The sequence below is a fragment of the Hypanus sabinus genome, chromosome 2 (genome assembly GCF_030144855.1).
Source record: "Hypanus sabinus isolate sHypSab1 chromosome 2, sHypSab1.hap1, whole genome shotgun sequence".
In the NCBI taxonomy this organism is placed as follows: Eukaryota; Metazoa; Chordata; class Chondrichthyes; order Myliobatiformes; family Dasyatidae; genus Hypanus; species Hypanus sabinus.
Window position 1 is genome coordinate 46618775 of NC_082707.1, and position 25270 is coordinate 46644044.

The 25270-nt window shown below is 43.0% G+C and overlaps 1 protein-coding gene across 3 annotated transcripts in view; it reads left to right on the forward strand.

The window, feature by feature from the left end:
* The first annotated feature begins 5189 nt into the window (after positions 1 to 5189).
* Positions 5190 to 25270, forward strand: part of tmem44 (transmembrane protein 44) — a 48985-nt gene continuing 28904 nt past the window's right edge. The window contains exons 1-2 of one of the 3 annotated variants that reach the window (XM_059945489.1): positions 5190 to 5564; positions 15305 to 15431. In XM_059945489.1, the coding sequence (XP_059801472.1) occupies positions 5401 to 5564; positions 15305 to 15431 (291 nt within the window). In that variant the 5' untranslated portion in view covers positions 5190 to 5400. The remainder of the gene's footprint in view (positions 5565 to 15304; positions 15432 to 25270) is intronic. The other 2 variants (XM_059945473.1, XM_059945481.1) reach the window with 2 other exon arrangements.

The following is a 25270-nucleotide window of genomic DNA, read 5'->3' on the forward strand; positions in this document are numbered from 1 at the left end:
GGTGTGAGACAAGGTGAAAGAAAAAATGTAATTTTAAGTATTTTAAGGGCTAGAGGCCAAGCAGAGGGAGTAGAAGACAGGTGGTTTCTGTTGGTGAACTAGAGGCTATGGTTGAGGTCTTAGATTTGTGTTCACTATGAGTTACAACATCCACAGTGCTTTTAATTCTGAATTAAAAGTGTTGATAGGAATAACAATAAAATAGAAAATGATCTAGTTCATCTTGAACAGCGAAGTCCCAATGGTGTTAGATTACTGGAGTTTTACTGTAGTTAGAAATAAAAACAGCAAATACTGGTGCACTCAGCAGGTCAGACAGTATGTATGGAAAGAGAAACATAGTTAATAATATTGACTGAAGGCTTCATTTGAACTGGAAACATAGTTCTTCCTCACTTTTCCAGTTTTGATGTCCTTCACCTTCAAAGAACAGGGTTTCCCTTCTTCCACCATTGACACTGTCCTCACCTGCATCTCCTCCATTTCCCAGACATTCGAGCCTACCCAATCTTCCCACTGCCTTAACAGTGATAGAGTTGCTCTTGTCCTTATCTACCACCCCATGAGCCTCCCTCTATGATTCCCATATTCATTCATTCCTCCCTGCACTTATCCCTTCAAGCAGTCAAAGTGCTACACCAGCTGATTCACCTCTCTCACCTGCATTTAGGGCCCCAAACAGTCCTCCCAGATGAGACAACACTTTGCCTGCGAATCTGCTGGGATCATCTCTTGTATCTGGTGCTCGCGATGCGTCCTCCTTTACATTGATGAGACATTGTAAATTGAGGGACCGCTTTGTCGAGCACCTTGACTCCATCCACCAAAGCAGCACTTCCCTCTGACCCAACATTTTGATTCTGATTCCCATTCTGATTCGTCAGTCCATGGCCTCATCTTTCTGCTATGATGAGGCCACCCTCAGGGTGGAGAAGCAACACCTTGTATTCCATCTGGGTAGCCTCCAACAAGATGGCATGGCATGACATCGATTTGTTCTTTTGGTAAAAATAAGCCCCCCTCCCATCTCTTTGATTCCCCACTGAGACCTCTTCCCTCTTCTCACCTGCCTATCACCTCCCCCTGGTGTCCCTCCTCCTTCCCATTCTCCTATGGTCCACAACCCACTCTTATCAAGTTCCTTCATTTCCAACTCTGTACCCTTCCCACCAACTTTGCTTCACCTATCACCTTCTAGCTATACTCCTCCCCCCCCCTTCCACCCTTTTTCCTGGAATCTTCTTCCTTCCTTTCCAGTCCTGAAGATAGGTCTCGGCCGAAAACATCAACTGCTTGTTTATTTCCATGGATACTGCCTGACCAGCTGAGTTCCTCCAGCATTTTGCGTGTGTTGTTCCAGTTGTGAAGGATGGTTTTTGACCTGGAACACTAACTGTTTCATTTTCACATACTTCCTTTTGGCACAAGGCCATCTATCCTATCAGGTGTAGGCCAGCTGTCAGCAATTCCACTCTCCTTCTACTTCCCTGCAACCAGTTGTCTCTGCCATGCCATCCTCATCTTGATCAACACTGAGGTAAGTCACAGCAGTTAAGCTTCTGATCTTTGAGAATGGGAATTTCAACATGCAAACTCCACATGGACATCACCAGGGATCGAGAATCACAATCAAGTTTAATATCATTAGCATATGTCTTGAAATGTTTTATACTGCTGTGGTACATAATTGTAAATTACAGTAAGATATATATTAAAAATGTTAATAAGCAGTGCAAAAAGAGGAAAAAGTTGTGTTCATGGGTTAAAAGTCCATTCAGAAAACATCAGAGGGGAAGAAGCTGTGTATCTGATGGAAGCAATGAGAAGAGGGCATATCCAAGGTAATAGTGGGTCCTTAATGATGGATGCTGTCTTTTTGAGACATGCTCCTTGAAGATGTCTTGGGTGGGCAAGGCTAGTGCTCATGATGGAGCTGATTGAGTTTACAACTTTTTGTAGTTTATTTCTATCCTGTACAGTGTCCTGCCCTCATACCAGACAGTGAAGCAGCCAGTTAGAATGCTCCCCACCGTCCATTTGTAGAAATTTGCAAGTATCTTTGGTGATGTACCAAATCTCATCAAACTCCTAATTGAAATATTGTTGCTGTCGTGCCTTCTTTGTAACTACACCCAGGATAGATCCTCAGAGATGTTGGCACCCAGGAACTTGGAATTGCTCACCCTTTCTGATTCTGATCCCTCTGAGGACTGGTGAGCGTTCCCTGGTCTTGCCCTTTCTGAAGTCCACCACAAGTTCTTTGGTCTTGCTGACTTTGAATGCAAGGTTGTTGCTGTGACACCATTCAACTAACTGATCTATCTCGCCTTCTTGTCACCATCTGAAATTTTGCCGACAATAGTTGCATCAGCAGCAAATTTGTAGAAGGCATTTGAGCTGTGCCTAGCTGCACAGTCATGGGTGTAGAGAGAGTAGAGCAGTGGGATAAGCGCACACCCTTGAGGAGCGCCAGTGGTGATTATCAGCGAGGTGGAGACGTTCTTTCCGATCCGCACAGACAGCGGTTTTCCGGTGAGGAAGTCGAGAATCCATTTGCAGAGGGAGGGACACATGTCCAGGCTTTGGAGCTTGTTTATTAGAACTGAGGGAACGATTGTGTTAAACGCTGAACTGTAGTCAAGAAACAACAGCCTGATTAAAATTTGCTCGGATTTCCAGCATCTGCAGATTTTCTTTCGTTTGCCCTGATTTAAGTATTAGCATTGTCCAGTTGATTCAAGGCCCCATGAAGAGCTAATGAGATCGCATCCGCTGTTGACTTAGGCAAGCTGCAGTGGATCCAATCAAGGTCCTTGCTTAGAGGAGCTGATTGCAGCCATAACCAACCTTTCAAAGCGCTTCCTAGTGTGAGTGCCACCGGACGATAGTCGTTAACCCTAACATAACGTTCGGGTCAAATTTGTCCCATTTTGACATTTGACAGCAGTAAAAACACCCTAAATGCCAATTTTTTAAGCTGAAATTTGATGACTTTTCCTAAAGTGACCCAAAATCCGCAAAAATGAAAATAATTAAAAATTTTACACTTTTGTACAGGTGCTGCAAATTTTTGTACATTGAGGCTGTTCCGGGTCAAATTTGACCCGTATCTATTGAAACACCCTCTGAAACATTAATTAAGGATTAATCACCCGTTTATTAATGCCAGATAGTGTATTTATACATTCTAAATAGATCTTTGGTTCAAAATTTTGTATAGGCACTTGTTATGAGGATATTCTTGGGCCGGGTCAAAATTGACCCGGACCATACTGTGAAGGTATAGAATTATGAACAGTATGTAAGGGTTAAGGCAGCTTGCCCTTCTGCTTTTCTGCACCGGTATGATTGCTGCAGCTTCAACGAACCCAGGTTATTGAAGCTGCGAGGCAGCGGCTCTTTCTGCTGAGCATTCCAGGCTTTTTGATTTGTTTTTAAATTTCAGCTTTGCAGCATCGGCAGTTTTAGACTTTCAACTTTGGGGCTAACTTACGGTCCTTTAAAATTCATGGAGCTATTTGACTGAACTCTTGCCTCCGCAAGGACCTGGACCCATTGCAATTTGTCTATCGTCACAACAGGTCAACGGCAGACACAGTCTCCATGGCTCTTCACACGGCTTCAGACCACCTAGACAACACAAACACCTACATCAGGATGCTGTTCATTATCTAGCTCAGCACTTAATACCATCATTCCCACAATCCTGATTGAGAAGCTGCAGAACCTGGGCCTCTGTACCTCCCTCTGCAAATGGATCCTCGATTTCCTAACCAGAAGACCACTGTCTGTGCAGATTGGTGTTAACATATTCTTCTCGCTGACGATCAACACTGGCGCACCTCAGGGGTATGTGCTTAGCCCACTGCTCTACTCTCTCTATACACTTTTCTGTGTGGCTAGGCATAGCTTAAACACCATCTACAAATTTGCTGACGATACAACGATTGTTGGTAGAATCTCAGATGGAGACAAGAGAGTGTACAGGAGTGAGATATGCCGCAGCAACAACCGTCAATAAGACGAAAGAGCTGATTGTGGACTTCAGGAGGGGTAAGACAAAGGAACACGTACCAATCCTCATAGAGGAATCAGAAGTGGAGAGAGTGAGCAGCTTCGGGTTCCTGGGTGCCAAGATCTCTGAGGATCTAGCCTGGTCCCAACATATTGATGTAGTGATAAAGAAGGCAAGACAGCAGCTATACTTTATTAGGAGTTTGAAGCGATTTAGCATGTCAACAAATACGCTCAAACACTTCTATATTTGCACCGTGGAGAGCATTGTGACAGGCTGCATCACTGTCTGGTATGGAGGGGCTACTGCACAGGACAGAAAGAAGCTGCAGAAGGTTGTAAATCTAGTCAGCTCCACCTTGGATACTAGACTACAAAGTACCAGGACATCTTCAGGGAGCGGTGTCTCAGAAAGGCGGCGTCCATTATTAAGGACCTCCGGCACCCAGGGCATGCCCTTTTCTCACTGTTACCATCAGGTAGGAGGTACAGAAGCCTGAAGGCACACACTCAGTGATTCAGGAACAGCTTCTTCCCCTCTGCCATCCGATTCCTAAATGGACTTTAAAGCTTTAGACACGACCTCACTTTTTTAATATACAGTATTTCTGTTTTTGCACGTTTTTAAAATAATCTATGCAATATAAGTAATAGATGTTCTTGTTTGTTTATTTTTTTATTTTATTGTTTTTTTCTCTCTCTGCTAGATTATTTATTGCATTGAACTGCTGCTGCTAAGTTAACAAATTTCACGTCACATGCCGGTGATAATAAACCTGATTCTGATTCTGATTGTAGTGAGATTACCCGATAAGAAAGTAATTGACAACTTCCCATGAAGCGCGGATTCCCAGGGCTTGTTATTGTCTGAAGACCGCAGTACGGTGTAGGAGCAAACTGAGGACAACTCGGTAACTAGTATTTGCAACCTTAAGTGAGAGGAATGCTGCACCTTTAAGACTTTTCAATAAGTGCCTGTTTCATTTGGAAACATACCTGTTTTGACTTTAAAACGAACATCGAAAGTGATAGCGACGTTCAGGCTCTCGAAGTACGATGTAAATGGAAATTGCAAGGTAGGTAGGAGATGCCCAGGGAGTCCTCTCCACGGCAACCCCGCCTCAACAATTTGCCTTTAAGGAATTAGGATTCGGGGCGACTGTCGTCACGGTTCCAGCCGAAAGGGGAAGCAGGAAGGGATTGCAGCGCGGCGTCAAACTTTCGGCTCCATTCGGTGCCGAAGGGCCGGTTTTAGCTCTATTGTAGCAGTGGGAGCACCATGAGCAGCAGGGATCGCTATCGGAAGTTTACGTGAAAGAGAGTTTACGGAATGAAGGGGGTTCGTCATGTTTGAGGCAGTAATACCTGTCGAAGTTTACAACGAGGATGAAAGCTGGTGAACTGGGCAATCGGAGCAGTGCGGTTGAGCCTGGCTCGTCTCTCTTCTGGAACTGGAATTACTGGATCAACTGCTTTACCCACGACCAGGTCTGCATATCCTTCGCGCTCTGGGCTTTATCGCAGCTTTTTTGGGTGGTCGCCCACATTACGTAAGTAACCTAAAATTTAATGTTTTGAAGCAGTTATGATTTAGAAACAATACTCCTTTTTGTAAAATGGCAGTGGGGCGGAAGAGCGATTGTTGATATGGACGATCTCTGCTTTCAAAGGAGGTGAATGCGTGAACGAGTTTCGCTGCAACAATATTTGCACCGACTGGGTCACGATCTGCCAGATTTTCCGCAAAGGGTAAGCAAACAGCCAATGAGCAACGTCTTGGGCAGACCAGGTCGCTCGCATGTCGGATGTTAGACTCCTCATGCGGACGCTCAGAAACGGAAAGGGATTGTCAGAGGATGTTTTTACTGGCTTCGTCGCTGACATAAGACCATAAGATATAGGAGTGGAAGTAGGCAATTCGGCCATTCTTCCAGTCATTCCCACTCCCCTGCCTTCTCCCCATACCCTTTGATGCCCTGGCTAATCAAGAACCTAGCTATCTCTGCCTTAAATACACACATTGACTTGGCCTCCACAGCTACTCATGGCAACAAATTCCACAGATCTACCACCCTCTGACTAAAGTCATTTCTCTACATCTCTATTCCAAATGGACGTCCTTTAGTCCTAAAGTCGTGCCCTCTTGTCTTAGACTCCCCTACCATGGGAAATAACCTTGCCATATCTAATCTGTTCAGGCCTTTTAACATTCGGATTGAATCTATGAGATTCCCCCTCATTCTCCTGAACAGGGAATACAGCACAAGAGCTGCCAGACATTCCTCATACAGTAGCCTTTCATTCCTGGAAGCATTCTCGTGAATCTTCTCTGAACCCTCTCCAATGTCAGTATATCCTTTCCAAAATAAGGAACCCTAAAATGCACACAATGCTCCAAGAGTGGTCTCACAAGTGCCTTATGGAGCCTTAACATCACATCTCTGCTCTTATATTCTGTACCTCTAGAAATGAATGTCAACATTGCAGTTGCCTTCTTCACCATTGACTCAACCTGGAGGTTAACTTTTAGGGTATCCTGCACAACGATTCCCAATTCCCATTGCATCTCTCTCCATCTAAATAATAGTCTGCCCATTTATTTATTCCATCAAAGTGTATGACCATGCATTTTCCAACATTGTATTTCATTTACCACTTCTTTGCCCATTCCCCTAAACTATCTAAGTCTCTCTGCAGGCTCTATTTCCTCAACACTACCCGCACCTTATCTTTGTATCATTGGCAAACTTAGTCACAAATCCATTAATCCCATAGTCCAAATCATTGACATATATCATAAAAAGCAGTGGTCCCAACACGGACTCCTGTGGAACTCCACTGGTAACCGGCAGCCAGACAGAATAGGATCTCTTTATTCCCACTCTCTGTTTTTTGCTAAATAGCCATTGCTCCACCCATTCTAGTAACTTCCCCATAATTCCATGGGCTCTTATCTTGCTAAGCAGCCTCATGCAATACCTTGTCAAAGGTCTTCACATCTATTGCATCTCCTGTCTACCCTGCTTGTAATTTCCTCAAAAAATTGCAGCAGATTAGTCAGGCAGAATTTTCCTTTCAGGAAACCATGCAGGGTTTGGCCTATCTTGTCATGTGCCTCCAGGTATTCCGTAAACTCATCCCTAACAATCTATTCCAACAAATTCCCAACCACTGATGTCAGGCTAACTAATCTATAGTTTCCTTTCTGCTGCCTCTCACACTACTTAAATAGTGGAGTAATAGTTGCAATCTTCCAGTCATCTATCGATTCTTGAAAGATCATTGTTAATGCCTCCGCAGTGTCTCTCCAGATACTTCCTTCAGAACCCAGGTCCAGGAGATTTACCCACCCTCAGACCATTCTCAGTCTGAGCACCTTCTCAGTCATAATTTTCACAGCACATGCTTCACTTCCCTGACACTTTTGAATGTCCGGTATGCTGCAGATGTCTGCCACTGTGAAGATGATGCAAATTATGCATTCAGTTCTTTTGCCATCTCAGCGTCTCTCATCACAATATCTCCAGCATCATTTTCTATTGGTCCTATATCTACCCTCAACTCTCTTTTACCTTTTATATACTTTAAAAAGCTTTTAGTATCTTTGTTGATATTAGTCTCAAGCTTCCTTTCATAATTCATCTTTTCCTTCCTAATGACCTAATGACCTTCTTAGTTTCTGAGTTTATGACTGAGAAGGTGCTCAGACTGAGAATGGTCTGAGGGTGGGTAAATCTCCTGGACCTGGGTTCTGAAGGAAGTATCTGGAGAGACACTGCGGAGGCATTAACAATGATCTTTCAAGAATCGATAGATGACTGGAAGATTGCAAATATTACTCCACTATTTAAGTAGTGTGAGGGGCAGCAGAAAGGAAACTATAGATTAGTTAGCCTGACATCAGTGGTTGGGAATTTGTTGGAATAGATTGTTAGGGATGAGTTTACGGAATACCTGGAGGTATTCTTAGTTTCCTTCTGCAAGTTTTTAAAAACTTCCTAATCTTCCCACTAGCTTTTGCTTCCCTGTATGCCCTCTCTTTTGCTTTTACTTTTACTTTGGCTCTGACTTCACTTGTCAGCCATGGTAGTGTCCTCCTTCTATTTGAAAATTTCTTCTCATTTGGAATATATCTGTCTTGCACTTCCCTCATTGGTCGCAGAAACTCCAGCCATTGCTGCTCTGCTGTCCTTCCCGCTAGTGCCCCTTTACAGTCAACTTTGGCCAGTTCCCCTCTCATGCCATTGTAATTTCCTTTATCCACTGAAATACTGAATCATTGGAATTTAGTTTCTCCTTCTCAAATTTCAAAGTGAACTCGATCATATTGTGATCACTGTTCCCTAAGGGTTCCTCAACCTTAAGCTCTCTTATCACCTCTGGATCATTGCACAACACCCAATCCAGCACAGCTGAACCCTTAGAGTCTAAGCTTTAGACATTCTACAAATTCTCTCTCTTGAGGTTCAGTACTGGCCTGGTTTTCCCAATCCATATTCATGTTAAAATTCCCAATGATTAGCATGACATTGCCCTTCTGCCATGCCTTTTCTATCTCCTGCTGTAATTTGTAATCCACATCCCGGCTGCTGTTTGGAGGCCTGTATACAACAGCCATTAGGGTCCTTTTACCCTTGTCATTTCCTATCTCAACCCATAGAGACTCTACGCCTTCTGATCCTATGTCATCCCTTTCTAATGATTTAATATTATTCTCATACAGGGCCACACCACCCCCTCTGCCTACTAACCTATCTTTCTGATACACTTTATATCCTTGGACATTCAACTCCCAATGGCAGCCATCCTTTAGCCAAGGTTCAGAGATGGCCACAACATCATACTTACCAATCTGTAGCTGAATTTCAAGATTGCCCATTTTATTCCTTTTGCTGCGTGCATTCAACTATAACACTTTCAGTCCAGTATTTGTTGCTTTCTGTTTTAACTGCACCATGCCCTGTAACTCATTCCACTGGCTGGGATTATGCCTCATCTCCTGCTTGTCCTTCCTATCACCTCTGTTGCACACTATTTTTGATTTATTTCTGTTTTCCCCTTCTTCAGCTCTATCATTGCTGTTCTCATCACCCTGCCAAACTACTTTAAACACTCCCTAACAACTCTATTAAACCTGTCTGCTAGGATATTGGACCCCTTTGGCTTCAGGTGTGAAATTTTAGACAGGTGAGCGGAGAGGAAAGGTTTAGACTGATACTTGGTCAGCATGGGCCATTTGGGCAGAAGGGAATGTTGCATGTTGCATGACTTTAGCAGTCCTGGAGATCCTTGCCCTTTGAATGGAGAAGAAACTCTTGGGATGTCATTGAGTACTATAGATCCCTGCATGGGGAGCACATGGCTCCTGTGTCCAGCGGAGGAAACGCAATAGTTCATGGATTACTTTTTGCTTGCCTTGTAAGGCACCCCCTGTCCCTTCTGCATAACTGCTGGGAATTCTTCATAAACTTCACCAACTCAAAACCAGGGTGGTCCCAAGTCATCCTTGGTCCCCAGGGACTGCTTAAAAATACCCTCAGCATTGAGGAAGGGAGCTCTCCTCACCATGTAACTTGCTCTGTAGCTAAATTGCCTGAAAACCCTGGCTGTTTAGCTGTAAATAACTCACATAAGCAGAGAAAAGTTTCATTACTGTGCAGTCAGATCCCTGGAGGAACAAATGGCCCATGAGGCTGGAAAGTAGGCACTGTTTGCAATATCACAAGTTTCACTGGGTGTTTTCTTAATTTTCCTGGTTATTTAGAGCCAGTCGGATGTTGAGCAAACGTTTTGATCGGAAAGCAAAGTGCTGTGATAATTCTGCTGTGTATCACTTCCAGGCATCACGCAAGATCAGCTCTGTCCCAGTGATGAGGCATAAAATTACAGAACGTCAGAAACAGGCTGCCTCAATGGACAGAGAGAAGGAGTTGATGTTTCAGGCCAATCACCTTTCATTAGGATTTCTCTTTAATCAGTCACAATTGCCTTATTTTCTGTGCATCCTCTTAATTTCTGAGATCTAAATTTCCTTTTGAAAGAATTAGTCAACCTCTAATAAATTTGAACTCCCAATTTAAACAGCTACTTAAGTTGATTTGTATTATTCAAAGAAGATTTCTAATGCTGCTCTCTACAAATTCAAGAGTGTTTCCGGTGTTTTTTTCAGATTGCTATTTGTAAGTTTCCTCAGCACTCCCTGTGAGGAGCATGAAGAATATCACATGCCTTACTGAGAGCCAGTCAGCCTCTGGGTGTGCTTTTCAGATTTAAGCTCATCTCAATATAGCATGAGTGATGGCTTATGAAGTGCAAGAATAATATCTGACCTTTTTTGAGTAAAACACCAACAATCTCCTCAAAACAGTCTCCACCCCACCCATGCTAGACCATAAGACATACGAACAGAATTAGGACATTTAGCCTATCAAGTCTGCTCCACCATTTGATCATGGCTTATTTATTACCCCCCTCAACCCCATTTCCCTGTCTTCTCTCCTTAACCTTTGAGGCCCTTACTATTCAAGAACCTATCGACTTCCATTTTAAAAATTCCTGAAGACTTGGCCTGTGGCAATGAATTGCACAGAATCACCACCCTCTGTCTAAAGAAATTCCTCCTCATCTTTCTTCGAAAGGGACGTATTCTGAGGGTGCACCTTCTGGTCTTAGATTCTCTTTTTAGGCCTTTCAATATTTGATAGGTTTCAATGAAATCCCCCTCTCATTCTTCTAAAATCCAGCAAGTACAGGTCCAGAACCATTGAATGCGCCTCATATATTAACCCTTACATTTCTGGGATCATTCTTGTGAACCTCCGCTGGACCCTTTCCAATGCCAGTACATCCTTTCTTAGATAAGGGGCCCAAAATTACTTACAGTAAAATTACTTAATGTGGTCTAACCAATGCCTTATGAATCCTCAGCATTACATCATCATCATCATTGTGAGTTGTGTTGTATGATGTGGGTGATCATAGTTCCATGACCATGATAGTCCTTGCCAAACTTTTCTCAGAAGTGGTTTGCCATTGCCTTCTTCTGAGCAGAGTCTTTACAAGATGGGTGCAGCCAACATTTATCAGAGATTGTGTGCCTGGCATCAGTGGTCGCATAAGCAGGACTTGTGATAAGCACCAGCTGCTCAAACAACCATCTGCCACCTGCTCCCATTGTTTCATGGGACCCTGATTGGGGGTGCTACACCTTGCTCAAAGGTAACCTGCAGGCTAGCGGAGGGAAGGGGCACCTTACATCTTTGATAGAGATGTATCTCACCCCACCACCCTCAGCATTACATTCCTGCTTTTATATTCTGTCCTCTTGAGATTTCTAAAAAATAGTTTTTAAGTGCCTCTGAATTCTAGCAAAGATCAAAAACTAGTAAAGTTCAGGCAAATAATTTTAAGATTAGTGAATATCAGTATAATTAAAATAATCTAAAATCCCATAGATAAAGATAGCCAATAAAAAGGAATAATTAATTTAAAAAGTTTTTTTTTAAAAAGCCTCCTGATCCATAACTTTGTAATTCCTAATGAAATTATTGGGCTGTTGGATCTGAAAGGTCATCCAACATTAACAGGAAAATCGCAATAAAACTAGGCTGAATGCTGAACTTTGACGCAAAGTAATCCCAAGATATTTGTGTTTCATGCTGCATTCATGGAGGTTCCAAAATACTGATTTAAGTTTAACAATGGTGCTTCTGCCATTGGCTAACAAGATCCATCCTAATAAACTGCAGAGATTTTATCAATGTGACTTAATCACATTATTTGAACCTGACAAGGTGTTTAATTTATATTTGGCAAGATGTTTGGTGGATAGTTTTCTAGGGCAGAATAGTTTTCTCAGCTGCCTGAATTCTGTTGCTGTTCAAAATAGTGTTAATCCTAAAAACAGTGACTTACTGTATTTTTGAACAACTGCTTTTGTTGAAAAAGAAAAGGTCCTATTTGACCAAATAGCAAGCATGCAGCTGCAAAACCCAATTTCAATTATTGTGCAATGATATCTCTTTATTATAGGACACAAAATTTGTTGTTTTGTCACAGCAATACAGTGCAAAGACAAAAAATTAAATGAATACAAAATAAAGTGGGGGGAAAAAAAGAATATGAGCCAGAGCTTTGTGTGGCTTTCATCACTTTGAATCAGTCAATAGTTCTCTTGTCACTGGATGAAAAATTGTTAGGGATAAGACTGGATCACAAAATAAAAGACAATATTCCAGTGTGTTACAGAAGGAATGCTGCATTATCAGAGGCATTCCTTTGTGAAAGACCGAGGCCTATTTATTAGTTAAAGATCTCTGGAAGTATTTTGGAGAGATGAGAGTACTAGTTCCAAGATGACATTTCTGCCTTGAACAAAAGAATGTATGAAAAGGGAATGGTTATGCGGTTATGAGGGAAAAAGATTAGAAATACTTTTGGGTTTTCAGAATTGATGACTTGTGGGTTGGTAGTTGTACTGAATTGTGATCACGTTTGTCTTTGAGAGGATAAAATAGAACAAAATAGTGCAGTGTTTAAGATCATTTGGAAGAGTTGCTTAATCCCTGAATTTTACTTTTATAATATCCAATTATCTTATGTAAACAGATAATTAATGGTTTTCACTGGAGATGTTGGTAGGTACAACAGCAGACTCTTGATTTTTGCTTGGGGTAATCAATAATTCCAGTTTTGGTACATATGAAAATCAGCACTTAAATTTTCTATTTCAGTTCATAATGATACTTAAGAACATTAAACATTACAGAACAGAACAGGCCCTTTGGCGCTCAATATTGTGACAACCTGTTAACCTACTCTAAAATCAATCGAACACTTCCTTCCTCCATAGCCCACAATTTGTCCACTTCATAGTGATTTCACTACTTCTGCTAGTTAAATACTTCTGCTCTTTATCCATGCACGTCTCCCCCAAGTGGTTTCATGTAATAAGGTACAGATTCTTAAACAAATAAATTATATTTATCTTGTGTGACGGCAGCAAGCAGCTTTGCTGCAGAATAGGGCATGTTAGTAGTTTCCTGGAACACACCCAGTCTTTCAGTCTCTGCATATCAGTGACAACATCCTTCCAGATAGCCAGCGTGGTTTTCGAACAGGCCGTGGTACAGTGGACATGATCTTCTCACTAAGGCAGTTCCAAGGGAAATGTGTTGAGCAGCAGAGAAGTCTCTAGGTCACATTTGTTGATCTAACCAAAGCGTTTGACACTGTTGGTAGAGATGGCCTGTGGAAGCTCCTACCAAAATTTGGTTGCCCCTACGCCTAATCAACATCATCTGTCAGTTCCATGAAGGCATGGAAGGCCACATCAACATGTGTGGTGAGTTGTCAGACCCATTTCCCATCAGCAGTGGTGTAAAACAGGGTTGTGTTTTGGCTCCTACTCTGTTTGGACTATTCTTCGCTGCTGTTCTTCAGGATGCCACATCAGATCTGAAGTCGGGGGTCTTCTACAAATGAGGGTTGATGTCGGGCTCCTCAACCTTGCAAGACTGAGAGCAAAATCAAAAATCAGGGACATTGTGGCGCATGAGCTACAGTTTGCTGATGACTGTGCACTGGTTGCCCACTCTCTCGAAGACTTACAGGAGATCACCAGTTGCTTTGCCAGTGCAGCCAAAAGCTTCGGACTGACAGTCAGCCTGAAAAAGACGGAAGTTTTGTACCAACTGGTTCCTGGCTCAAGCTACGAAGAACCAACTGTCCTCATCGATGAGGACAAATGCTGTCAACAAGTTTTGCTACCTGGGCAGCATAGTAACATCCACAGCTTCTCTGGATGGAGAGATTGAGTCAAGAACCAGAAAGGCCTGCTTTGCCTTTGGTCAGCTGAAAGATCGAGTTTGGTCACAGTACATCAGGTTGGCCACCAAGTGGAAGGTATATAGGGCCATTGTCAGTCTTGCTATATGCGTGTTGGCGCGTGGCCTAGTGGGCAAGGCATCAGATTAATAACCTGAAGGTCACTGGTTCGAGCCTCAGCTGAGGCAGTGTATCTGTGTCCTTGAACAAGGCATTTAATAACACATTGCAGTGTGACGTCACCGGTACCAAGCTGCATGGGTCCTAGTGCCTTTCCCTTGGACAACATCGGTGGTGTGGAGAGGGGAAGGCCTGCAGCTTGGGCAACTGCTGGTCTCCCATACAACCCTGCCCAGGCCTGCGCCATGGAAACTCCAGGCGCAGATCCATGGTCTCTTGAGACCGACGGATGCCACCACCTTACTATACGGATGTGAGATGTGGTGCCCATATCAGAGTCATTTACGCCAGCTTGACCAACTGCAGCAGCGTCACCTACGTTCTCTGGTGAAGATCATCCGGCAAGACAAAGTCTCCAATACCGAGGTCCTCTCTCGAGCCGGAATGCCAGCAGTTTCAACCTTGGTGATGTCAGCCCAACTGCGCTGGGCAGGACATGTTGTCAGAATGCCTGATGGAAGACTGCCCTGGGACATCTTGTACGGCCGACTGTCCAGTGGCACCCGAAAATGAGGGGGCCAGTGACTTCAGTACAAGGATGTTCTGCACAGGAGCCTCAAGAAAGCTGACAGTGGGGGGACACCATCAGAAAAGGTGTGGACACTGCTGAGAACAAGCTCATAGGGGCAACAGAGGAAAGGCACAGGAAGCACCACAACAGAGCTTCTGCCCCTGCTGCCCCTCCAGGTCTCGCTTGTCAAGTATGTGCAAGCAGTGCCTGTCAAGGATCGGCCTGTACAGCCACTCCAGGACGCACATATCACACCCTACTAACTGACTGAAAGGAACAACCATCCTCCTATGGGTTGGATAGCCAATGAGAGAGCTTGACTTGTATTATAATTTAATATTTACTGTCTCTTAGTAGAGAAGTATTGGTAGCCACCTGCTCTCAGTTAGAACTGCAAATTAAATACACTGTTGATTTATTCAAATTTTGGATGGTTCTGAAGATGAACAAGAACCCAAAGACTTGTCTATTGGACTAATAGTCTGTTGATGACCATGCAGTATTTTAGAAGGATTTGATTGTGTGCATTCTCATTGAGAATCTAAATGATTAGAACATGTGATTAAACTTAGCTCCCATGAAAACTTCTTAACAAGGTTATTTGTACTTGTGTTACAGAATGTACAAGTATATTTATACAGAAGGCAGGTGTAGAGAGCTACAGAGTGATAAATTATGATGAAGCAGATTTGACTTTTATTTTTGAATCTAAAAATTTAGAAATGGAAACTCTTAAGTTATTGCAGTCAACATTTTCTTCATATTTGATTTCAGGTTGATTTATTTCCGCTGTAAACAGAGACTTTGGAAGGAAGAATCCTTATATTTTGTTATCTATGCCTTTGTGGGCAATATATGCAACATGTTTGGAGCCCTTCTTGCAAAACAACTGAATATTCAGGTAGGTGATTATAATTTATGGAAACTCATTAGTGGTACTCAAAAATTTCCGTGCTCTTGGCATCAGTCTTCCACAAATTTTCCCTTGCTAATCTTTCAAAGAACGTTTGTTTTCCAGCTTTTTATATGTTGTTGTTATTCATATGTTGGAAAAAAGCAATATTGCAACTTTAGGCATTCATTTGTTTCCTCTTGTGGAAGTTTCATGATTCTGAACACTGAACAATCTTGTTATCTGAAACATTCATTTCCTCTCTGAAATCCCCCTGATCTTTGGATTTGTTCCATTAAATAATTTAATACAAAAGTACAGATAACTGGTTTGTGTAAAAATGTTGGCGTTTATACTAAGAAAACATAATTACAAAGTAGAAGAGTTAGGATAGGAACACCGGCTTGTTAAATTTAGTCTAGTAAGTCCAATATAAAATTATAATGTTTAATTTATTACATATGCAATAGCTTTTGTTACTGCAATACAAACAGAAGAACACTCAGCAGGTGAGTCAGCTGTGGAGAGAAAATACTGAGACAATTTAGAAAACTAGCACACATATTTAAACATTGTAGAAAAGTGCTTTGAAATGATTGAGGAGAAATGTGTGATATGGTGGAGTCCAGAAGAAGAGGATGCTGAAGTTAATGTCTCTGATCTGTCTGGAAGAGGAGGGAGGACAGAGGAGAGAGGGCAGAAATTAACTTTTTTGAGCTGTAATGTAGAAAATGTGGCTATGGTGGAAATCTGAAGGTAGGAGAAACTTTGGAAAGTCCAAAGCACAGGCTGCTTCTGTACTGACAAAAAAGTACTGAATTACATCAGGACGAGCCAGGGACTAAATGTCAAAAACAGAAAACGTAAATCTGAGACAAAAATTGAAAAGATTTGAAGAATACCCAGTAGAGCAAGCAGCAATTATATATAGAGAGAGAGAGGGAGAAAGAGAAACTGAGCCAATGCCCCTGCTGATCAACCTAAAATGCCAACCTTACCCCCCCATACCCTCCCTTTACACACCCTTCCAGAGATTATTTGGACTAGCAAGCATCTGGGAACTCCCTGCTTTTGTACTAGAAGTGGCTGTTTCTGACTCAGACTGGATAAACTGGCTATTTGAAATAGCTGAGTCTGGTGTTGATCTCAGAGTTAGTCTGTACCTGTAGAAAGAGTGGGATGTTACTCCTGTATGTTTGAGTGGTAAAGGCCAAAGACTGAGGTTAGAGTGGGCCAGGTAAATTAAAATATCACAGCTCTGGAAAAGCTACAGCACCCCAGTGGTCAGAAGGTTAGATGAAGAGTCACTTCATAGATCACATGTACATTGAAACTTCAAAACGTGCAGTGAAGTGTGTCAAGGCAACATACACAAAATGCTGGAGGAGCTCAGGAGGTCAGGCAGCATCTTTGGAAAAGAATAACAGTCAACATTTCTTCAGGACTGGAGAAGAAGGGTCTCGGCCTGAAACGTCGACTGTTTACTGTTTTCCATAGGTGCTGCCTGACCTGCTGAGTTCCTCCAGCATTGTTTTACTTTGGATTTCCAGCCTTGCAGATTTTTTTGTGTAGTGAAAGTGTCATTTGCATCAAATCAAGTCAGTGAGGATTATGGTGGGCAGCCCACAAGTGTCACCACGATTCCAGCACCAACAATCTTCCATGGAGCTACAATCGGATAAACTACTGAAGGACTTATCCTTAGATCAAACACTCCACATTCTTCAGTAATATCATGCCCTACACGACTAAATTTATCCCCCTGAAACCTCCCATTCTCCCAGCACTCCTGCAACACTCCTTTTGTGGGGTGAGAATCATTGTGCCCCTGCATTGTGCCCAGTAGTTTGCTATCAATTGCATCCTTCTTAGTTCCAAAGGCATTACTCCCAATTCTACCTGTAGGATTGATACTGGTGATGTTTTAAAAGCCCCACTGCACACTCTCAAAACCTGAGTCTGAATCACATCCAGTTTCCTAATAAGAGACCTAGCTGCTGATCCATATGCTACACTTCCATAGTCCAACACAGATCTTACTAAAGCCACATACATTCTCTTCAACGCTGAACAACTTGCTCCCCATTCTCTACCAGTCAAACATCTCATCACATTTATTACTTTTTTACATTTCTCCTCAACTTTCTTGATATGGTCTGCCCATGTTAACCGTGAATCAAATGTAACTCCCAGAAATTTAAATGACTAACCCTTTCTAATTCAATCCCATACATCCTTAACTTCTTCCCTACCTCAATTCTTTTCCTGGTGAAATATACAGTTTGAGTTTTTTCTACTGAAAATCTACACCCTCAATCATAACCCCACTCTACCACTTCATCAATTGCTCCTTGTAGTTTCCTGATTATATGCTCCATGTTCCTGCCTCTTTTCCTCAAGGCCCCATCATCCGCAAACAGTGATCTACCTATATCCACTGGTATCATTGATCATAATGTTGAAAAGTAACGGGCTAATCACACTACCCTGAGGTGTGTCAATTCCCACTATGTACTGTTTTGATAATTCTGACCCAATCTGAACTTGAATTTTCCTACCAAACAAAAAATCTTTTATCCAATTAAAAACACTCCCACCAACCCCCATCTTGTGCAGTTTAATTAACAATCCTTCCTTCCACATCATGTCATAGGCTTTTTCTGTGTCAAAAAAACACTGCAACTACTGACTCTTTATTTGCCTGGGACTTGCTTATTTCTGTCTCTAACCTTATCACCGAGTCCATGGAATTCTTTCTCTTCCCAAAACCACTCTGATAACTTGCCAGCATTCCCCTCTTCTCAAGGTCATACGATAACCTTTCTGTTATCATCCTTTCCATTACCTTACATATATTTGATGTTAGTGCTATTGGCCTGTAGCTAGTGGGTTTTGATGGATCCTTGCCAGGTTTCCTTATTGGAATTACTGCTGCTTCTTTCCATGCACTTGGTAATCTTCCCTCCTCCCACACTCTGTTGTAAAGATGCAGCAACTTCAAGAGCGCTCCTTCTCCTGGATCTTTTAGGATTAACATAGCATATCAGATCTTTCCCTGGGGATGTTGGTCTCGATCTCTTTATTGCTCTCACCATCTCTGCCAGCGTAATTGGTTCATCAATTACCGTATATCATTTTTCTTCCCTCCTGTTTGACACACCTGGGTATTGACTCATTGTTCTTTCCTTTCTCTGTTCTTCAGCCGAAGTTTCTGAACTATGTATCTTTACAAATGACTTGGCCACGATCTCAGCCTAATCCCTGCTGGAGACGCTGTTTCCTTCTCAGATATCATTACTGGATACTCCCAATCCCTTCTATCTTCTCCCATCCTCTTAATCATTCCCCATATCTCTCCCACAGGTGTTGTTCTTCCTATTTTGTTGCAAAAACTCCTCCAACTTGCCCTTTTAGCTTGACGTATAGTTCTTCTCACCACTGCCTGTGCCACCTTATATTGAATCAAATGCTGCATATTATGGGTTCTTTTAACTAGTCTAAATGATCTATTTCTGTTTTTTTACAGTCTGACAACATTCCTCTGTCCACCATGGAACCAGTTTTCTATTCATCCTATTTTTACTCCTGGGTATAGATCCTTCTGCTGCCATAGTAATTGCTGAAGTCACCTGGCTGCTTAATTCATCTATATCTCCAGAAATGTCAATCCTTGTCAATGCTTCTTTACTCAACTTCTGGAACTTAACCCAATCTGTTTTTCCAAACACCCACTTTGGGATTCCACCACCTGATCTTACTCCAACTCTTTCACCCACTGAACATGAAACTGGATAGTGATCGCTGCCTACTGTTGAAGCAGTCCAACCTCCCCAGTTACTAACTCCAGCCAAGGTATTAGACACTAACGTGATATCTAATACTGACTCAGTTCCTGTTGTTATTTTTATCCTTGTTCCTCTACCATCATTCATACACACCAAATTCTTTTCTTCCATCCAATCTTCAATTACCTTTCCATTTGAATCTGTAAAAGAATCCCCCCCATGTTGTGCTGTGAGCATTGAAATCTGCACACTTCATGTCTGTTTTGTCCTGGTATCCTTAGTAGGCTATCCAAATCCAACCTTTTTACTTGGATTGTAGTAGTTAATTATAACCACTCCCTCCCCTCTCTCCCACATTTCCACCACTATGTATTCCTGATCATCTCCCTTTTCCAGTACCCTATATGGTATATCTTTTTTGATTAATGTAGCACAACCCCCTCCTCCACCTGGATTTCTGTCTTTCCTTATCATCATATATCCACATACCACAAAGTCTAAAGGTGGTTTCAACCAAGTCTCCTGAATACACACTACATCCGATTTTACAACCATTTCTTTAATAAACTGCTTGGATTCCTGGCTATTGGCCAGTAAGGTCCTTGCATTCCATTGCAAAATAATCACCATATTTAGTATTAACCAGCCCATGGCTCTTCCTGGTTTGACTGATTAGTGAGGTTCTCACTCACTTCTTCCCATGTTGATCCTACTAGCTCTAAATGGTTCATTGCTGCTTTGACAACCAGCTGAATTTTTTCACTTTTTGACTTTACCTCAGCTGTACTATTAATCACTCCTGCAATGAATGTTATTGTCTACATAAGCCTTTTTCTCTACATAAGTCCTGTCATTTATTCTTTGTTGCATCTCTCACATCCCTCTTGCTCCTGTTCATTAGGAACATTATTCTGTTCTCTTGACATTTCTTATAGCTTCTGCATAAGTGATCTTTCTTTTCACTCTTATTTCTTGAATTTTATTCTCCCATCTCATAACCTCACACCCACTATATACCACATTATGAGCTCCTCCACAATTACAGCATTTTGGTTGCACTCCTGTTCCACACTTTCCATACTCATGATCACCCCCACATCCAGCACATCTCCTCTGCCTATTACAGTTTTTAGCCATGTGTCCAAACATTTGCACCTCAATGGATTTGGCACATACACTCTTACTGGGTAACTCATGAAACCCAGGAACACTTTCCTTGGCACTCATTCTTCTTCAAATTCAATCAATACTGTTTCACTTTCCTTTTTCACTTCCTCCTTTGTTGTTTTCAGTCTTTGAACATTCATTACTTTTCCTCTTCTGATATTCCTCTTTAACTCCTCCATATTGATACTCATTGGTACCCCCGTGATCACTCCTTTACACCCACCACCATTTCATGCTCCCAACCTCCCTGTGTATTCCACCTTACATTTTCCTATCTCTCTTAATTTGAGTGCTTTCTCAAGCTGTTCCTCATTTGCACATCTTACCAATAGATTGCCATCATTAAGGACTTTCGCAAGTACTATTTCCCCTGTCTTATTTGCCAGTGTTGTTGTTAGCACAAATGGGTTAATTTTTTTTATGTGTCCTTGAGCCTTCTCATTAAACCTTATTATGAGAACACTTCCTCTCTGAACTTGTTCTTCTTCCTCACTTTCAGTGCTCTCTCCACTATCATTTCTTATTCTTTTACTCCCTTTGTCTCGGTTTTCATTCATCCGTCCCTACACTATCCCCTCATTCCCTTTATTTCTCCCTAGCTGCCTCACCAAAGGCGGCAGTTCAGCAGCTTGCTCAGCCTCGCTTCTACCTGCATCAGAACCAGAAACACAAGCGTGCACAGGCCAACCCTTGCCCAGTTGGACCTTCCTGATACAAGTGAACTGACACCTTGCACAGGTTCAACCGAGTTCTCAGCCCAGACCCTCGGCCAAGCTCCCCGACTCATAAGTCCTTCTGCACTTCTGATGTTTGAATTTTCTCCCCATTTAGATAATAACCTTCTGTATTGGAGGGGTCATGACTGTCACGTGGCAGCACTGCCCATTAGCTGATTGGAAGGCATGCCACCTGCCAAGCAAGGTTTGACCCCTCCTTGCCCATCAATGAGCACCTAGCCATTGGCCCCTTTAATTAGCCTTGGGCAGTTGACATTTATAACCATATAATCATATAACAATTACAGCACGGAAACAGGCCAGCTCGGCCCTTCTAGTCCATGCCGACGCTTATTCTCACCTAGTCCCACTGGCCTGCACTCAGTCCATAACCCTCCATTCTTTTCCTGTCCATATACCTTAACTCTGCTGGCACCGAGCCATTGGGCTTCCTGTGAATTACCTGGGTGGGACCCTCCAGCGCTGCTGCACTATAAAGGTGCCACATATACCCCTTCTCTTTTTGCATTCCCTGTGGGACCACCCTGATATTTGATCATTGGTTTCCAAGTACCCCAGAATCTCATGCTTAATATGAACTCCAACACTTTCTTAACAACTGAGGTTAGGCTAACAGGCCTATCATTTCCTTTCTTTTGTCTTCCTCTCTTAAAGAGTGGAGTAACATTTGCAATTTGCCTGTCCTCTGAGACCATGCCAAAATCAAGTGATTCTTGAAAGATCATGACCAATGTTTTCTATTATCTCTTCAGTAATCTCTTTCAGGACGCTGGGATGTAATCCATCTAGTTCAGGTGACTTAAGATCTTTGAGTTTTGCTTAGCACTTTTCCCTTTGTAATGGCAATGGCACCCACTCCTGCTCCCTGATGCTCACAGACATCTGGCATACAGCTAGTGTCTTCCACAGTAAAATCTGAAGCAGAGTACTTAAGTTCATCCGTCATTTCTTTGTCCCCCATTACTACCTCACTAGCATTATTTTCCAGTGGTCCAATATCAACTCTCACATCCCTTTTATTTGCTTTATTACTAAAAAAGACTTTTAGTATCCTGCTTTATATTATTGGCTAGTTTGCCCTATATTTCATCTTTCCCCTTCTTGTTGCTTTTTTAGTTGCCTTTTGTTGGATTTTAAAAACTTTCCAATCTTCTAACTTCCTACTCACTTTTGCTACCTCATATGCCCTTTCCTTGGCTTTTATGCAGTCCTTAACTTCCCTTGTCAGCCATGGCTGCCTAGCCCTGCCATTTGAGAACCACTTCTGTGTGACATATCTTTCCTGCGCTTTGCGAACTACTCCCAGGAATTTCAGCAACCGCTGCTCTGCCGTTACTCCTGCCAGTGTTCTCCTCCAATCCACCTGGGCTAGCTCCTCTTTCATGCCTCAGTAACTCCCTTTATTCCATTGCACTACTGATGCATGTGACTTATGCTTTTCCCTCTCAAGTTGCAGTTGGAATTCAATCATATTATGATCACTGTCTCCTAAAGGTTCCTTTACATTAAGCTCTTTAATAAGATCTGGGTTATTACACAACACCCAATCTCAGATAGCCTTTCCCTAAGTAGGCTCAAGCACAACCTGCTCTAAAAAGCCATCTCGTAGGTATTCAAAAAAATTCCCTCTCTTGCAATTTGTCACCAACCTGATTTTCCCAATCCCCTTGCATACTGAAGTCCCCCATTACAATCGTGTCATTACCCCTATTACATGCTTTTTCTGATTCCATTTGCAAACTCAACCTCGCATCTAGGCTAGTATTTGGAGACTATATATGATTCCTATAATGGCTTTTTACCCTTGCAGTTTCTTTACTCCACCCACAAAGATTTGACATTCTCTGACCCCAAGTCATGTCCTTCTGAAGAAGTAATTCCGTCTCTTACCATTAGAGCCACACTACTGCCTAAGCCTTCCTGCCTGTCCTTTTGATACAAGGTATATCCGTTGATGTTAAACTCACAACTGTGACCTTCTTTTGGCCACAATGTCATACTGACCAATCTCAAACTGGCCCAAAAGTTTGTCCACTTATTCCGAATGCTATGTGTATTTAAATACAGCATCTTCAGTCCTGCATTCTTCACACTTATGAGTTTTGTCTCTGTGGTACAACTTAACTCTTCACTCTGTCTGCAGTTCTACCCAATCATTGGCTTGTCCTTCCTTATATTCATATCACATATAACATCATTTACTTGTAAATCTGCTGGCTCAACCTCAGCTCTATCATACTGGTCCCCATTCCCCTACCATATTAATTTAACCCACTCTAGATTAAACTAACAAACCTGGCTTCAAGGATATTGGTCCCCTCTCGAAATAAACTTACTTAAAATTTTATTATTTACTTGTATGTAACAAAATTATACATAAATAGGGATCAGTGTAGAACATAAATAATTTATTAGCATCTCCTTTCTCATACCTTTCAATTGTTAATTGATGAAACTTCACAAGATTGATGCCTCCCCTTCCCCTCTCTCCCCTTCCCCTCTCTCCCCTTCCCCTCTCTCCCCTTCCCCTCTCTCCCCTTCCCCTCTCTCCCCTTCCCCCTCTCTCCCCTTCCCCCTCTCTCCCCTTCCCCCTCTCTCCCCCTTCCCCCTCTCTCCCCCTTCCCCCTCTCTCCCCCTTCCCCCTCTCTCCCTTTCCCCCTCTCTCCCCTTCCCCCTCTCTCCCCTTCCCCCTCTCTCCCCTCCCCTCTCTCCCCTCCCCTCTCTCCCCTCCCCTCTCTCCCCCCTCTCTCCCCTTCCCCCTCTCTCCCCTTCCCCCTCTCTCCCCTTCCCCCTCTCTCCCCTTCCCCCTCTCTCCCTTTCCCCCTCTCTCCCTTTCCCCCTCTCTCCCCTTCCCCCTCTCTCCCCTTCCCCCTCTCTCCCCTTCCCCCTCTCTCCCCTTCCCCCTCTCTCCCCTTCCCCCTCTCTCCCCTTCCCCCTCTCTCCCCTTCCCCCTCTCTCCCCCCCTCTCTCCCCCCTCTCTCCCCTTCCCCCTCTCTCCCCCCCTCTCTCCCCCCTCTCTCCCCTTCCCTCTCTCCCCCTTCCCTCTCTTCCCCTTCCCTCTCTTCCCCTTCCCTCTCTCCCCCTTCCCTCTCTCCCCCTTCCCCCTCTCTCCCCTTCCCCCTCTCTCCCCTTCCTCCTCTCTCCCTTTCCCCCTCTCTCCCCTTCCCCCTCTCTCCCCTTCCCCCTCTCTCCCCTTCCCCCTCTCTCCCCCTTCCCCCTCTCTCCCCCTTCCCCCTCTCTCCCCCTTCCCCCTCTCTCCCCCTTCCCCCCCTCTCCCCCTTCCCTCTCTCCCCCCTTCCCTCTCTCTCCCCTCTCTCCCCCTCCCCTCTCTCCCCCCTCTCTCCCCTTCCCCCTCTCTCCCCCCTCACACTCTCATACAATCATGCCTGAGAACTAATCAATGCGGTTAACATCATTGTTTTGCCATCCTTTACTTCAAGACTATGATTGGAGATCAAATATGTCCTTTTTGTGATGTATAAATTACATGAACTTGCAAATCCTCTGCAATTTCTGAAATCTATTCTCTGTGTTATTAAGCATTAATTTTAACTTACCTCACTCAAGAAGGGGAAAAAATCTGACAGCAGTTTTCTGAATTGTTGTTCAAAGCTTGATTTGATTAAAGAGATTTCAAGAACATGCTGTTTAAGTTTCACCTGTAGAATTGTATAGGGCATTACATTATTTGACACAAGCCTTATGGAACAATGACATCAAGTGAATCATGATAGAAAGTACCTGGTCGAATGTTTGGACCATTGTATTTCAATTCACTACTGAAAACAAATCCCATACATCCTAACAGACTAATGTGTCAATGCATGTTGAGGATAAGAGAGAGGCAGTTCGAGCTTCTGAGAAACATTAGGATAGATACTGTAAGTCCCCAGAGCCAGACTGGATATATGGGAAGCCAAAGGAAGAGATTTCTGGAGTGTTAACTCTGATTTTTATGTCCTCACTTGCCACAAGAGCAGTATCAGAGTATTAGAGGATGGAAAATGTTGTTCTGTTGTTCAGTAAAGGTAATAAGGATAACCCTGGGCATTATAGACCAGTATGTCTTTTGTCAGTAGAGGTAAACTTAACGAGAAGGATTCCCGGGGAAAGGAATTATGAGCATTTGGAGAAGTACAGTCTTACTTGGGTTACTCAG